The sequence below is a fragment of the Sporobolomyces salmoneus genome (assembly GCF_050403485.1).
Source record: "Sporobolomyces salmoneus JCM6883 DNA, S_salmoneus_JCM6883_v1_ctg8, whole genome shotgun sequence".
In the NCBI taxonomy this organism is placed as follows: domain Eukaryota; kingdom Fungi; phylum Basidiomycota; class Microbotryomycetes; order Sporidiobolales; family Sporidiobolaceae; genus Sporobolomyces; species Sporobolomyces salmoneus.
This window is the reverse complement of record NW_027481155.1, coordinates 1-15550: the sequence shown is the minus strand read 5'-3', so window position 1 is coordinate 15550 and position 15550 is coordinate 1. Positions and strand designations below refer to the sequence as shown.

Sequence of the window (15550 nt, the reverse complement as noted above, 5' to 3'; positions counted from 1 at the left end):
TAGAAGTAAGAGAGAAACGAAAAAGAAAAGGGGATAAAAAAGACAAAAAGGAAAAAAGGGATGGAAATATAAAACTCGTTCTCCCGCGCCGCTCTCGCTTAACACACACACGCGCACTCCACTCACATGCACACCACAGGTCTATCATTTTTGACAACTGAGTATAACTCCTTTCATTCATTCAAACATCCAGCCGCATCACTTATAGGCCGATGGAGTCGGCGTCTGGAAAGGATAATGGGAAAGTCAGTCAAAATCGAGTCGATTAGAGCTCGAGTTGAGAACGTACAAGGAAGGGCATGGGTGTTTCCAACAGCGACAGTCGTAGGTTTGCTCTTGAGAGCCTTCTCAGCAGCCTGTTACGAGGATCTTTGTCAATTTGGACTCTCTACGTAGAATTGATTTGAGACTCACCTTGGCGATCGATTCAGCCGAAACCTTGTCGAGAGCCGAGAACACTTCGTCAAGCGACGAGGGAGCCTTGCCTTGGGCGGCGAGTTGAGCACTTGCGAGTTCGACTTGTCCAAATCTCGTTTCGAGGGCAGCGGCGGCGGCAAACTTGGCCTTTGCGATCGCTTGCTTGATCGCCTCATCGGAAGCACCCTTGGCAACATTCTTGAGCTCGGAGAGAGCCTTCGAGGCAACATCGGCGACTTGGGCGGTCGGAGCCTTGACCAAAATACCGAAGAGACCGGCATCCGAGTACGAGAGGTTGAACGCTTGGGCGGAAACGTTGGTAGAGGAGAGTTTAGCGAGAGGGGAAGATCCAGTCGACCATTTGATCGAGGATTCTCCACCGAGGAGGTATCGGAGGACAGCGAATTCGGGAGAAGCGGCGGAGGCACCTTCGAAGGCGACGAGGAATTGGTCTACGGGGGAGTGACCGACGGAAGGGACACGGACTTCACCACCGAAATATTTCGAGGCAGTCGAGGAGATGGAAGAGGAGGAAGGAGTGCCGGAAACGAAGAATTCGCCAACGAGGGATTTAAGTTGAGCGGCATCGACGTTCGATCCGATGACGGCGAGGTTGGAAGGAGAGAAGGCGGTCTTGGCGAAGGAGGTGATGGCAGAGTGTTGAACGGCGGTGTGAGGGGAAGCGAAGAGGGAGTTTCCGAGTCCGGTGCGGAAAGCGAGTTGGTGAGCGAGGTCAAAGGCGTAAGTAGTCGAATCCCGGATCGCTTGTTCGTATTCGGCGGCGACCTGAGGAACGACTTCTTCTGCGTATTCATGGGGAGCGAACTTGGCTTCCGTGATAGCATCTCCGAGAGCCTCTGCGAAGTAAGCCCTAGATTGCCACAAGTTATCGCGTTAGCCGACTGCCCCTGACACGGTATAGAGCATTAATATCACTGGACTCACTCGTCACCCTTTAGGAATTCGGCGGTGAGGATAAGTTGTTCCCGGGAGAGGGAGGAAGAGAGAACACCTCCGAGAAGTTCAGTTTCTCGCACTAATTGGATTTGGCTACGCTTGGTGGTGTTCTACAATTGCCCTCAAATGTCCTGTATGAGCTCGTGGTCCTGCGAGGGAGATGTAGTGGAGAGAGATCGAGACTCGCCTTGAAGAGCGAGTTCTTGAGAACGTGAGCGACTCCCGGTGCGGGTTCGTATCGGGAACCAGCCTTGATGACGAGCGAGATGGCACTGGTAGGGGCGGCAGTCTCTGAACTCGCGACCTTGACGCCGTTAACGTCTTGAACCGAGAAAAGGGAGGACGAGGGAGTGGCATAGGATCGAGATCCAGCGACCGCGCGAGGGGCACGAGTGCGAAGGGCCGAAGTTCGGAGGGCAGGGAAACTCATCCTAGCGGGTATTGAGAGGGAAGGTTGGAGTGGGAGATGAGAGCGAATCATCGAATCCAGATTCTCCCGATATTGCTCTTCTTCCTTCCTGACTATTCACCGGTTGCTCGACTGTCACCACTCGTTACCACAAGCCCTCCGCTTGACTGCGCGCGCGCGACGCCTTCCGATCTCGGTCTTTCATGCTCCGCCTTGCTCAAGTTTCGCTTCGTTCGGGATCTGCTCTGTATGGGGAAATGTTTCGAGCTACGAAGTACGGATAGGCTATCATGCAGGGTTGTTGCAAACTACTTGGAGTGGGAGGAGCTCTCGTAATCGCAGGCTCGACAGCTAGGCTTTAGCTTCTCGCTTCGTTTCAAGGATGATTCGCTCGGGAGCCGCCTGTTCACCACGCACACGGTCTTCTTGCACCGGCTCTTCGAAACACTAATCCTTCAACGTCGTGGTCAGCCCGAGACCTAGGGAATCCGTCGGAATGTCGCTTCTGAGTTCAACGATTTCTCAACGATCCTGAATTAAGACGAAGGAATTCGAGAGGCCACAAGGATTGTCTTCTCGCGAATGGAGGAAGAGGCAGAATTGCTAAAGCGTGGGGATGCAGCATGAGGGAAGGTCGCATACGGGGTCGTGAGACTGAAGACGCTGTCGGAAAGCAACGAAAGCAAGAACGAGCTGACGCGAGATCGAGCGGGTTGAAAGCCGCAATGGGTCGCTCCTACTTTGGGGCTCACCGAGACGCACAGAGGGCGCTGGGCAAAGAGAGAGCGAGAGATGCGAGACTACGGGGAGGGAAAGGGTGATGCTGACAGAACGTCGTTCGCTTGTGAATCAGGTTTCTGCTCTTCTAGTTCCGTCTCTCTTGAGATGGTCTCGGCATCTGTCTCGATCTGGGCGGGCGAACACTTCGGAGGCTGCTAACGCGGACCCATGAGTCGCTGCGGCGAGTGAGCACCAATCGCAGATCGCGAAGATCGAAAGCTTGAAAGCTTCGAACCTCCTTCCGACGCAGGACTTTCCTGTGAAGGCCAAGAAGAGGATGGCCTCGCTGTCCGGAGACCCTCAGACGTCGTCACAAAGGCTACAACGCCAGCCCTGGAGGAAACGAAGCAGAACCTTCGAATCATGGATGATTTGACTCGCCGACGAGCTCCATGGGCGACGTATGGACCCATCCAACACAGCTCTGCAACATGCTCAAGGCTCAGAACGATACGAGTTGACCTTGCGAAGCGCTTTTCGAGCGATTTATTCTCGAGGTCATTCGACTTGTGGTTCAAAATTTGAAGAAATCGACTTTCCTTCGACGCGCGTTCTCTGCTTTCCTCTTCAGAAATCACCGTCAGTCTCGATCCGCCCTATGCAGCTACACGCGCAGTCCACTAACCTGTTGCTCGCTGATAGTTCCCACAACACGACTGGCTTCCACATTCTAGGGGTTCTTTTCCAGCTCACCTCTTTCGAGAGGAAGTTGGGGAAAAAACTCATCGAAGTTTTATCGGTCCTTTTCCTGGCGAAGAAGACGTCGAAATGCCGCTTTAATCGCCTCACATGAGCCCAAAGTAGAAAAATCACCTACTCAAGTAGAGGTTTCATAAGTAAGGCGACATGTCATTTTTGGGAGAATACGGTAGTTTGGTAGCAATCTGATGCTCGAAATGACACGAATCGATACAGAATCCCTTCTATACGTGCGTCGAACCGAGAGACATAGCGGAAGCGAGCAATCAGAGACGGAGCGCATGAACGAGACACAACAGGTTTTCAAGAGGAAGAGAAGAGGGAACGACTAGTGGTGTAGCAACAAAGATCCTAGACGGGTGTTATGCTTGATCGACTTGCATGCTTGAAGCGAGTTGAGGAGGAGATTGAGCCGAAACTTGCGAATGATTTCCTTCTCCGTTCGACGTCGCTGCCAATGTCGTTCCCGCTCCAGCTCCATTCGCCTGCTGTCCATTCTGACCGACGACGACAGGAGGTCCAGCTGCGAGTAAATCCTTCTCCTCTTGCTCCTTGGCGCCTTCTCCTTGAACTCCAGCTTTCGGCATTTCTCCAAATCCTGCTTCTCCTCTTTGCAGCGCTGCGAGTTTCTGAGCGTCGAGTTGTTTCAGGAAGAGAGAAGGAGCTTCCGGGTCTGCGAGGGGGTAAGAAGGGGTGGAAAGGATCGAGGGAGGACCATTGCTCGTCGATTGCGAAGTAGTTGAAGCGAGAGTCGAGAGGTGTGCGGCGGAGGAGAGGGCGTAAGGGTTCGTAGGAGCTGTCGTGTTTTGTAGTCGATCGTAGAGGATTCTGCGCACGCTCACAAGGGTCAGTGGCAGGGACGAGAGAGGTAGAGAAACGAGAAGAACGAACGCTCGCTCTATCCGCAGTCTTTGAATCGCTTTCTTACTCTTCAAGATCTTGACCGACAGTTTCGTGTTGTCCTGAGATGGATCATCAACTGATCAGGACTCGAAGAACGTACGACTTGAGGTTCCGATGAGCGAGTGAGCCAACTCACGTCTTCAATCTCTGCTACTTTAGTCTTGAGTTCCTTGTACTTTGTCCTGTACTTGACATCATCTATCTCGCGCGAATGGGAGTCAGCCAGAGGTGAGTGGTGAGGAAGGAGAGGGAGAGTTCACTGACCTGCCTGAGTCGAGATGGGGTTGCTGTACGCTTTCGATTTTGATGCTGCCGGCGCCATCTGAGTAATCTGCTTCGGTCTCTTGAGCTCTTGAGGGGGTCGAGGTGCGTGAAAGTATGTGCGGAGGACAAGAGTCTCGGAATCACTTTCTCACCCTCTCCTCTCACCTCGTCACCGACTCCGACTCGCATTGCAGGCATGTCAGGGTGGAGAGATAGGAGGAAAGCGATCACTGATGCGATCAATGAGCTAATAAAGAGCGATTCTTCCCCCGCCTCGACTTCCGACGAACTGCTTCACGCAACAATTCTACGCATCCTCGAGCTACAGAATAGTCGTAAAGGTATGTCACAACTCCCAAGAGCTCCGATGAGCCCGGATCTGAACTTCCCTTCGCAGAACTACCCTCTCATTTGAGGACCATCGCTTCAAATTCGCTTTCTCTCGACGATTTCCGCTCTCTTTCAATCTTGTCTTCCTCGGGCCCTTTCAATTCGGTCGAGCTAGTCATTCCAGAGTCCAGCTTGACCGGACGATCTGTCACTGGCGGCAAGGTCTTCGTGACGAAGACGACAGATCGTCGTTGGGCGTTTCGCATGCGACAAGTTTGTCTCTTCTTCACTCGCTCTCCTCTTTTGCTCCGAGCTTACATCCACGATCGTTTGTCGTTACAGCAACAGTCGATAGTAAACGAGATTGCCGTCCTCCGACTTGGTCTATCCGATCATTCCTCCCCTTCAGCTTCACCTCGAATACCTCGCTTGATCGCCTCGTGGCTGTCTGAATCGACTTGCCATCTCTTACTCTCTCACGCATCTGGAGGAGATCTCTGGGGCATTCTCGAAGCTTCCATCGCGGGAAAGGATCCAGCAGAGAACGCAGGACTGCCCGAAGATTGGGTCAAGCTTTGGTTCGCTCAATTGGAAGACGCTGTTGAATGGCTACACGAGAAAGGATGGGCTCATCGGTAAGTTCGATTATGTTCCACTCTCTCTTGGGCATGATCTCTCTGACCCGACTTCCGACTTTTCAGCGACATCAAACCGCACAACTTGCTCCTACTTTCTTCAGGTCACCTTCAATTGACCGACTTTGGTTCAGCCGCACCACTCTCAGCTACGTCACCGACGTCTCAAGGGAAGAGTCTCTCGATACCTCGCAAATTCGCGCTCGCTTTGGTCGGAACACCAGATTACATCTCGCCCGAAATCCTGCAGTACGCTGAACTCATCGCAGAGGAGTCGAACGACTTTGAATCGAGCCTGTGGAGGGAGAGCGAGGATGAGAGGGCGTACGGAAACGAGGTTGATTGGTGGTCGTGCGGAGTCGTTCTCTACGAGGTGAGCTCGATTAGCTGAACCTGACGATTCCATATTCTTAGCTTACTAACCACAATCATTGTTTGCTGTAGCTCTTGTTCGGTCAAGCCCCATTCTTTGCCGAGGCAATTGCAGAAACATACGAGAGAATCGTCAATTTTCAGGTTCGTCTCGAATGACCCCCCTCAGCCAAAGAGTACTGTCGCTGGATGTCCTTCGAGAAAACAGGAATATCTCGAGATACCGATGACAGCAAGTGTCAGCGAAGATGCTCGCGACTTGATCGCTCAGTAAGTACTCCCTCCCCCCGGAGCAGTTCAATCCGCGAAGACTGACAGTGATTCGCACCTACCCCGTTCTCTAACAGATTGTTGGTCGAAGCGGATGAGAGACCAACTGCGGAAGAGATCAAATCCCATCGCTGGTTCCGAGGAATCGGTTCCGAGGAATCGATTCGTCAAAACTCCGTACTTGTGAGTCCTTTTCTTCACCGGGCTCGACAAGGACGAGTTGCTAATTTCCCCGACGCTCGTTTCTCAGGCACTCCCCCATATAGACCGCCTCCCTTCGAGCCTCCAGCAGTCTCACCTGCTCACTCGTTCTCGCATCAACGTCAATCGAGCGCTTCTCTCACGACTTTTTCAAACTCCTTCTTCTCAAGCCCCGGGCTTTCAATCCTTCGACCTTCACCTTCAACTCTCGAGGGCGCTAGAAAAGAAGAACCAAAATACTGGGAAGCTGTCGAATTCGGAGGTCTCACGATTCTGCCTCCAGCGGACGCTTTCGAAGTCGGATCCTCTCCTTCCGACCGAATTTCCTCGCCATTCTCCTCTGCTCATCCTCTTACATCTTCCCCATCTACAGCCGCAGCGCAATCTCCCCGCGTCGCACTTCCTTTCAAAGACATGTCTCGATTCTCTTACGAAACTCCCGCTCGACCATCTCGAAGCCGACGCGAAGACTCGACCGGGACACGAGGAGAAGGAGGAGGAGGTACACCGAGTTCGAGTACGCGGTCGAGACGGATGATATCGGATGTCGAAGCGTGGAAAGAGATGCAGGAACACGCTTGGGAAGTTGGAATGTCGGCGAAAAAGCAGCAGGCTTCCGCTCGGAAACCTCTCTCTCATCAACAGACAAGTAGAACGAGTACACCATCGAGAGGCGAGGCGATGGGACGGGAGGATAGTCAAGTCAGAGCTCAAAAGGAAGTCACCGGAACAGAGAAGGGAGGAGGGCAGGATTTGGGTTCGTTGGAGGCGAGACATGAGGAGATGGTGAAGGAGTTGGACGAGATGACGAAGAAGTATGGATCCCTGTTCGATCTCGTGAACAGGGAGGGAGTCTGATCTCGTGCTGTAGGCTCATCGATTTCGGGAAAAGCCGCGTCCATTTTCGATCAGATAAAATGTGATCTATTTCGGGCCAGACCTTTTTTTCTTCTCCTTTCCTCCCATCCCTCTCCCGTCTACGAGAGCCACCTACCCGCAAATACACAGCAGAGATGGGAGGAACGTCAGTCTTTTCGGTCCCTATCTTCTTTGTCCTCTTCAGGGAGACTGTCGAAGCAGGAATCGTGGTTGCTTGCTTGTTGTCGCTCGTGGATCAGCTTTCGCCTGTGGATAGTAAGGAGGAAGGGTCTTTGGCGACACAGAAGCAGTTGAGGAAGAGGATGCGATGGATGGTTTGGGCGGGATCTTTGACGGGTTTGGTGATTACTGTTTGCATTGGAGCGGCGTTTATCGCAATCTTCTTCACACAGTTGGAGGATCTCTGGGCAAAGTCCGAAGGTAAGTCTCTCGTGCCTCTGCTCTCCACCTCTCCCTCTCCTCCCGTTCCTCGTCGATTTCTCTGTTTTTTGCCAACGAAGAGTCACTGACTCATTTCCGCCTTCAGACCTGTACGAAGGAATCTTCTGCCTCGTCGCGGCAATCTTGATCTTCTTCATGTCCCTCGGAATGCTCAAGATTGACCGCTCGCAGATCAAATGGAAGCACAAGTTTGCCGCCGCTTTCAACAAAGCTGAAAATGTCGAAGTCACCGAACACGAACGACGACAAGGGAGACGAGGCAAATGGGGATTGTTCATCTTACCGATGGTCACTATCCTCCGAGAAGGGTTGGAGGCCGTCACATTCGTCGGAGGTGTTTCGTGAGTCGATTTTCCTCGCTCGACCCCGAAGTTTCGTCGCAAAGTCCCAACATGTCTCGCCTCTCTCGCAGACTCGGTCAATCTGCTCGTTCTATCCCACTCGCTGCAATTATGGGTATCGTCGTCGGGTTCATTATCGGTTTCATTATCTATCACTTCGGAACTCGAGTTAATATGACTATCTTCCGTGAGTCACCTCTCGCTCGCACATCGCGTCGTTCGTACTGAAGGATCCTGGCGTTTCTCTGTTCGTCGCAGTCGTCGTTTCGACCAACATCCTTCTTCTGCTCGGAGCTGGATTATTCAGTAGAAGCGTCTGGTTCTTAGAAGCTTACCGCTTCCACAAAGGGTAAGAAACGCCGTCTCCCTCCCTCCGATACGACCAGTACTGACTCGGCTCCCTTGTGGTGCTTGTCGCGAGAATAGAGTCGGAGCCGATGTGAGCGAAACCGGATCGGGTCCCGGTTCTTTCGACGTCGACGGAATGGTCTGGCACGTACCTTATGGATCTCCCGAGAACCAGCTCGCGGGACAAGGTTGGAGTATCTTCAACGGTGCGCGCTTCTCTTCGCTTCCAATCGAGCCTCTTCTGATCAGTGCTGAGTTCCGAAAACGCGAAATCAGCTATCCTCGGTTGGCAAAACACGGCGACCCTCGGATCCGTCCTCAGCTACTGCTTCTACTGGATCGCGTTCATGTTCGCCCTTGTTCGAATGAAGTGGGCCGAAGGAAGAACGAGCGTTTTCGGATACCATTCGGCCGCTGGAAAACGTCGACTCGCAAGGAAGAAGGAGCAAGAAAAGGACGCGACCGCGGCTGGACGCTCGGGTGACGACGATGAAAAGGTTTCAAACAAAGCTGGAGCAAGCGAGGAGAAATTGGACGAGGTTGTCGAGGGGTTGAGCACAAGACCGGTTTTCAGAAGGGAAGACACTTCGGCTCACGAGGCGGATATCACGGAGATTCGGCAGGGTTGAATGGAGCAGTCTTCTGTCTCGTATCGTATCGTATCGTATCGTATCTTGGGGCCTTGAGCGGTTAATCTGAATCTTGTTACAGTACAAAAAAATGCGAAATTCCCAAGAAATTCCAACGAAAATAAACCATTCCTTCCAAGTAAGCGACAACGCGGGCTGCTCTCCGGGTGAGCGAGATGGAATCAATGTGTCAGCTGAACGTTACGCGAGAAGGAGTGAATGAGCTCACGATAACCAAACGAAACAACCAAGAAATCCTCTCATCGTTTACATCCCTCAGTACGAGTAGTCCTTACCTGCCACAGGTCCCGATCGAGGTCCGTATTGTATCGTGACTGGTCTTTGAAGCAAGGCTCGAGGACAAGCTAGAGAAATAGAGTTGTTGTTCAAGATTGTCAGTCAACAATTCGCCCTCGACAACGATTTGAAGTTCTACACGCGTTTCGAGCTATGGGGAGAGACTCACAGGCTGCTGGTTTGTATGCGCTTGCTTGTGCGGAGGCTACCGACGACACAGAGAGGATTGAGAGCACCAGCGCGACGAGAAGAAGAAGGGATTGGGATCGGAACATGGTGTACAACGTTCGAGTCGAGTTGTGCGTATAATTCCTCGTAGGCGTGAAAGGCGGGAAGTGAAAGAGTGCGAGAAGAGTGATGAAGTGAGATCGAGAGCAACAACAAGAGATTCGAATTTCCACAACTGATTGTATTCGGAACACAGACTAAGAAACGGTATAAGCTGGAAGATCACTACCGACAGTATCAGGAGGAAGAGCTTCGAATGGAGAAGAGGGAAGGAAGACTGGTAAAGCAACATGAAGAGCGGCTGGTCTGACCAGCAAAAAAAACCTTCACGACGTGGCCTTGACGATTCGATGACGACGGTACAGGTTGCACACGTTCCTCGCTTCCAATGCCTCTTGGAATCAGCGAAAATCCGGCTCACTTACGGAATGGGACTTTATGAGATACCGAGAAAATTCACAAAATCTCTTGAACAGTGTAAAACGAGCTAGTGTAAAGATCAACAACAAGCGGCTGAGACGGGTGAGGCCACAGGAAACAATCAATCGAGTCGAAGTAGAAGAGCGAGGAAGGAGGGGGGAGAAGTGATGGAGATAAAGGGGCGGGAAAAGGGAAATTTTGTCGAAATTGCAAGGTGATCGAGAGATGGCGAAGTATTGTCGAGCGTAAAAGAGATGACGAGTGAGACGGTTCGAGAAAAGGCGTGAAGATTATCCGTCCTCCTCCTCTGAAATGTATTTCAAAGGGACTTTCGCAACGGAACGAGCTTGTTGTTCTCCCGAGAATTGTAGACCCTTTGGTAGTCGTCCGGAAGGGTAATCACTGGGTTTGAGCACTCCCAGATCACGGACGAACCATTGCCACGTTATTCCGTAAAGGATGTTCTCCAGAGTCGCAGCGGCGAGTGGTGAATTGATGTCGAGTCCTTGCTGAGCGATGAAATAGGTTCCGATTTTTAGACCAGGATTCTAGCGGAAGAAACGCGTGCTGATTAGTTCAAGATTCGAAGAATTCACAGGGACAGGAAGAACGTACCGCATCGAGAATGACTCGGACTTGATCGATGAAGTTCCGAACCCATTTCGTATTGACTTTTGCAGCCCAGTTACACGTATCCAGGTAGTTCGTGCTAAGTCCATGAATAGTCGATCTCAAAGCGACGTTGCTGACGAACTCGACGTAATAACCGAACAAATCGTGGGCGAGTTGATCCGGTTCGGGGAAATTCCAGATGATGAACTTGTCCCAAAGAGACCAGTGGACGAAGTCAAGTTCAGCGCTGTAACGTGTGAGCGAGAGCGAAGACGGGCGAACTAACCTTTCCAAGCTTGTCGCATTTTGACCGACTTAGGTCCAGATAATTCATGACCATGAGCTCGATAATGGAAAGTAGTGCCAGTCATGCCCGGGTAAATTTCACCGCTGGGAATCTGAGAGCGACAAAAGAAGTCAGTTCGAAGTCAGTTCAATGTGCAGAAGGTGGAGAAAGGTAGAAACTGACACCGAGACCGTAAACCCCTCGAAGCGACGAACCGATCATCGAGCGTGGGCATGCTGCTTTGATCTCGGAACCAGTAATATACCATTCTTCCCAATTTGTATCGTTCAAGCTGCAGTTTCAGCCAGATTTAGTTCCATCTTGTATCTTTTCTACTTGAATTCGAGCGAAAGAGAAACTCACCCATCAAACAGCTTGCGAACGGCGTCGCCAGAAGTAGCGTACATGTACGCAAATGCAACTTGTCCCCAACTAACGACGATTGATTGCTTCTTGCCGTTGAGAAGAACATCGTTTACTTCTACTTTCTCGAAGAATTTAGGATGATGCGAACGAGAAGACCATCCTCCTTTCGGGACGAGGAAGCCATCGACGAGCCTATGTAGGCATGGTGAACTCAGCTATACAGAGCTGAGCGTGTAAGAAGGCACTCACGCAAATCTCGCATGAGCGTAGCGAACGATCACGTTGACGAAAACCGACCAAATACTCAAGGCAGTCGCCTATTACAACGGGATCAGCTCCTTGTCCATCCAAGGGTAGTGGAGATAGCTTACAAAGAAAGTGTTGACAGCTTCCCCAGTTCCAGGTTTGAACATCTTGTTCTTGACGTCTTGAAGGTACCATTGAAGTCCTTCCGTAAGGTTCTGAGCGATTTCTTGTTGTTCTTCGAGGCCATCGTCTGGATCTGAACGATTCCTTTTGGGTCGAGATCCTTTTCGAGGTTGGAAGAAGTAAGATGTAAAGTTGAAGAGAATAGAAAACCGAATCGTTAGCTTTTCGAATTTGGGGAGACAAATTTGAAGAGACCGAGGTTGATCTTGCAACTTACCTTCCTCTTCATCTTCATCTCGGTCGAACGCTCCGTCATTCTCACTCTATCAAGCAAGATCAAACCGTCAATACTCGCCTTCAAGAGAACGAAAGGCGACCAAACTCGCCAAATTCGAATCCAATCCCCTCGAACGCCTCTTCTCTCCCGCGCCTAGCTCGTTCCTGGAAGTAGAACCCTTAGATCCCGCCGTCTGAGATTTCTTTGGAGGACGAGACGAAGATCCAGATGGTTTCGAAGGCGAGGCGGACGATGGATCGTGTTTCAACGCATCCCAATCTTGCGTAGGAGGAGCCTTGGAGTTTAACTGTATCAAGGTATACTAGGTGAGTCCTCTATACCGGCGTGTACGAGCTTCCGAGAGACGTGTGGATTGGAAGTCTCGAGAGAAGGGTTTCAGAAAGCTGAGGGGGGATGAACCTCTACTCGGCAGAGACGGGTGGACTCACGTTCTTTGGAATACGAGGCGCCATTCTAGACACTCCAGAGCTAGTTTGCGTTGACGAGGATGAGAGTTGGAGCGAATGGAGCAATTTACAATCTAGATATTCCCTAGAATACTAATCTAATTTTGCCTCGTTACTCTCTCTTTCCCTCTCTTCTCATCCCTCTTCCTCTCTCCTGCCCGTCTCTTCGTCGTCGTCGTCGTATCTACTTCCATCGTCATGGTGAGTCTCAGCATTCTCTAGCTCCCATCCCTCGGATCGACCCTGACTTTCAATTTTTCGCGGTTTTGACAGGGTCTGAACGATCTCAACAAGAGGGCTCGTACTGCTCGAGACGATGAGGCCGACTGTGACGAGACTCCCTATCACCCCAAGAGCAGCGCCGCCTGGAGGATCGGAGTCTACCAAAGAACGACGAAGAGAGCTCGAGATTGCTGCGACAGCTATCCGAGGTTCAACATGAAATCACTTTTGCAACGCCCAGGACTCTCGAAACGGGACAAGGTCAACGCTACGAAGTACGATGGTGTAAAGATGCTCAATGAGGGATTCTGGAGGTGCTCTTTCTTCGATGGCTCCGGGCCGATTCACAGAGTTATCATGGGTATTTTTGGGGAGGAAGTTACGAATGCGAGTGAGCCTACAGTCTCCCTCTTTTCCGCAAGGCCACAGCAACGAGAGACTGACTCGTGCTAACTTCGTTAGAATCCGGTGTCGAGTGGGGAGGGTCGAAGAAAGAGCTTCCTCTTTACTGGGCGAAAGAAGACGAACGATTCTCAGCTTCAAAAGCTGGAAAGTCTGAAGAATATTTGTGCAAGCAGTGCGCTACATTGTCTGATCCGCGTGTCCTCTTCGACGTTACTGAGCTCCCCATTGTATACAGCTTCTTGAAGACCAGAACTTGTGAGTCCAAGCTCTCGAGTCGTACTGCTACGAGTAACTCGATTGTTCAACTGACTAACTTCTACCTGCGTAGACCACCTTCGCTCTCTTACCGCTGTTCAAATCGAGGTTTTCGTTCAGCTTTTCAGTGCTTGTCAGGAAGTTCGTTTTTTCCGCGTTTTCACTTTAGTTCTCGCTTCCAGCTTAGACTTACTCTTTCTCGACGGCGTTCCAGAGATCCGGATTGTCATTCGACGATTTCATCGGTGACATCTTGTCTGAAGGAAACAATTTACATGCCAAGATTCTCCTCGGCACTCTTTGTGAGTTCGTTTCCTACCACTCGACTTTGATCACCCGACTAATCAACCCATCGATCGACCCACAGCATGCTACTTGTCGATCCATGGCCTCGAATCAAACCTCCAATACGCCTTTGCCGATGCGACGAGTATTACTTCATTCGAGGAGATCCTCAAATGTGATCTTCCCGCGAAGACTTGGAGTATCTTTGACTCTACGATGCAGGATATCGTCATCCCGAAGGCCGCTGCCGTAAGTACTGACCGCGTTTTCATTCGTTTACTTTGCCCCTGACTGACGATTTTGCTTCTTCCCAGACTCTCGAGATCGCTCCAGAAGACATCGAAGCTCTCTTCCTCGATGGAGCTGGAATCGGTGCTCTCAACTCGAACAACAACCCTACTGAACGCGAGGTCCTTTGCCGTGCCTTCATTGGACAAATCCGTGAGTTCGGCATCTCTAGCTCGTTCCTTCTCCTTTCTGGTGGCTGATCGTTCTGTACTAACGGCGGTTACAGAGTATCAATACTATCGAGCACCCGATTACATTCCTCACATTCGCAACCCCTTCGGATTCGTTGAGCAGATGGTAACCGAATTAGAGAAGTACAAGGTGAAGCACCATCTCGGTCAAGATGCTACTAAGGGAACCGCGTTCACACCGGACGAGTACGACGTTATTTCTTGGTAAGTTTCTCGATCCTCATTGTCTCATGTCTGGCTACCTCGCTCACTGCAGACTTCCGTTTTGCGTCGTATCAGTCACCTCTACGAAAACAAGGGAAACGTAAAGATTCGCAAACTCGTCATTGAAGTCAATTCTCTTCTTCGCAAGAAGCGTTCCCTCAAGATCCGCGCAGCACCCAATCTGAACGAAATCGTCAACCGAGAGTACGATTATTTTATTGCTTTCTTCCACTCGGTACGATTGTCGAAATCTTTCTTTTATTGGAGAGCGATATTGACATGTTTCGTATACTCTTGGACAGCAACACCATTCTCTTGACATCTTCGAACAGAGCAGAGTTCAAGAACTCGGTATTGCGAGAATTTCGAAAGTAAGTTTTCGCTCTTGCTTCTTCAACAATAGAACTGATCGCTGATGTTTGCGGATCGTGCAGCACGCTGAACAAATCACGAAACATCGTTCCGCACAAGATTTTTTCCAACTCCAATCACCACAAGAGTTCATCCGAAACTATCGACCGTCTTTCGAAGAGTCAACCTTCACGGATGTCGGAAGATCCAAAGAGGGTTCTTCAAGCAAGAAGTCTCGAACGACTGTGTCGACTGCCGAATCTCGTCGAACTTCGAACCCTCCGAAACATCCTCCTGAAGATCCCTCTCGCGCCTCTTCCAGCTCGACTGGTCTTGCTACCTCGTTGGCTAGTATGGGTTCTCTCAAGAAGAAACGAAGTTTAGCCTCTGAAGCAGGTCACTCCTCGGAAAGTGAGCTGGAACTCCGTTGAACCTTTTACCTCAAGAGCGTTTTCGCTAATTTCCCCCTTTCTCCTCATAGCTGTATCGATTGCCAACAACCACAAACGCCTTAAAACTGGTCCCGTCGTCGACAACGATAGCTCTACTAAGACGGTGAGCTCACCCGCCAAACCGAGAAGCGGTCGACTTTTCTCACCTTTTTCTCTCTCTTTAGATTCCAAGCGCTCGAGTGCCCTCCTCCTCGTCTCTCGTATGAACTATTCCGCTACGTTCTCGATGACGAATTGCGCGCATTGACCCGATGATTGGTCGTCGAAATCTGATCGTCGAAATAGGTCAAGTCCGTCCCGTCGGCGAAGGGAAGACGACCACCCCGAGTCCGCGAAGACTCCGATGACCACGACGCTGAAGATCTCTTGGCCCACCCTCCCGCGGTTTTCCCATCTGCTCCTACGCTCCTCGAAGCTGACGCCGAAGGAGTTTTCCCTGGTGCCGAGCGCCCCTCGGCCGGCGCCTCCTCTTCCTCGATCTCTCCCTTCGATGATGAGGCAACTCGTCTCTTCATCAAAAAACGAAACCAGGAGTCTATTCGCAAATACAAACTTCAATCGCAATCGCAATCGCAATCTCAATCTCAATCTCAATCTCAATCTCAATCTCAATCTCAATCTCAATCTCAATCTCAATCTCAATCTCAATCTCAATCTCAATCTCAATCTCAATCTCAATCTCAATCTCAATCTCAATCTC

The 15550-nt window shown here is 50.9% G+C and overlaps 6 protein-coding genes across 6 annotated transcripts; 3 read left to right on the top strand and 3 right to left on the bottom strand.

The window, feature by feature from the left end:
- Window positions 1–202: 202 nt before the first annotated feature.
- QCR2 (ubiquinol--cytochrome-c reductase subunit 2) lies at window positions 203–1804 on the bottom strand (the record flags this gene model as incomplete). The annotated part of the gene is made up of 5 exons (XM_076630039.1): window positions 203–225; window positions 290–356; window positions 415–1288; window positions 1363–1484; window positions 1562–1804. 5 exons carry the CDS (start codon window positions 1802–1804, stop codon window positions 203–205), a joined length of 1329 nt encoding a protein of 442 aa, XP_076489797.1.
- Window positions 1805–3624: 1820 nt separating this feature from the next.
- Window positions 3625–4487, bottom strand: JCM6883_003332 (uncharacterized protein; the record flags this gene model as incomplete). Its single annotated transcript, XM_076630038.1, has 4 exons — window positions 3625–4090; window positions 4154–4224; window positions 4302–4363; window positions 4430–4487. 4 exons carry the CDS (start codon window positions 4485–4487, stop codon window positions 3625–3627), a joined length of 657 nt encoding a protein of 218 aa, XP_076489796.1.
- A 138-nt stretch (window positions 4488–4625) lies between these two features.
- On the top strand, window positions 4626–7095 carry JCM6883_003331 (uncharacterized protein; the record flags this gene model as incomplete). The annotated part of the gene is made up of 7 exons (XM_076630037.1): window positions 4626–4770; window positions 4827–5032; window positions 5102–5394; window positions 5461–5767; window positions 5839–5910; window positions 5975–6036; window positions 6114–7095. The coding sequence occupies 7 exons, from the start codon at window positions 4626–4628 to the stop codon at window positions 7093–7095; spliced, it is 2067 nt and encodes a 688-aa protein (XP_076489795.1).
- A 155-nt stretch (window positions 7096–7250) lies between these two features.
- JCM6883_003330 (uncharacterized protein) lies at window positions 7251–8875 on the top strand (the record flags this gene model as incomplete). The annotated part of the gene is made up of 6 exons (XM_076630036.1): window positions 7251–7536; window positions 7643–7898; window positions 7970–8085; window positions 8157–8247; window positions 8325–8452; window positions 8523–8875. The coding sequence occupies 6 exons, from the start codon at window positions 7251–7253 to the stop codon at window positions 8873–8875; spliced, it is 1230 nt and encodes a 409-aa protein (XP_076489794.1).
- A 1235-nt stretch (window positions 8876–10110) lies between these two features.
- JCM6883_003329 (uncharacterized protein) lies at window positions 10111–12203 on the bottom strand (the record flags this gene model as incomplete). Its single annotated transcript, XM_076630035.1, has 9 exons — window positions 10111–10368; window positions 10436–10679; window positions 10748–10830; window positions 10902–11010; window positions 11082–11276; window positions 11334–11401; window positions 11456–11776; window positions 11831–12037; window positions 12180–12203. 9 exons carry the CDS (start codon window positions 12201–12203, stop codon window positions 10111–10113), a joined length of 1509 nt encoding a protein of 502 aa, XP_076489793.1.
- Window positions 12204–12395: 192 nt separating this feature from the next.
- JCM6883_003328 (uncharacterized protein) lies at window positions 12396–15550 on the top strand (the record flags this gene model as incomplete). The annotated part of the gene is made up of 14 exons (XM_076630034.1): window positions 12396–12398; window positions 12471–12810; window positions 12882–12996; window positions 13060–13079; window positions 13153–13220; window positions 13294–13381; window positions 13447–13613; window positions 13679–13805; window positions 13879–14047; window positions 14123–14282; window positions 14350–14418; window positions 14482–14809; window positions 14880–14953; window positions 15136–15550. Coding segments are annotated over 14 exons (2143 nt in total), but the record flags the coding sequence as incomplete, so codon positions are not given.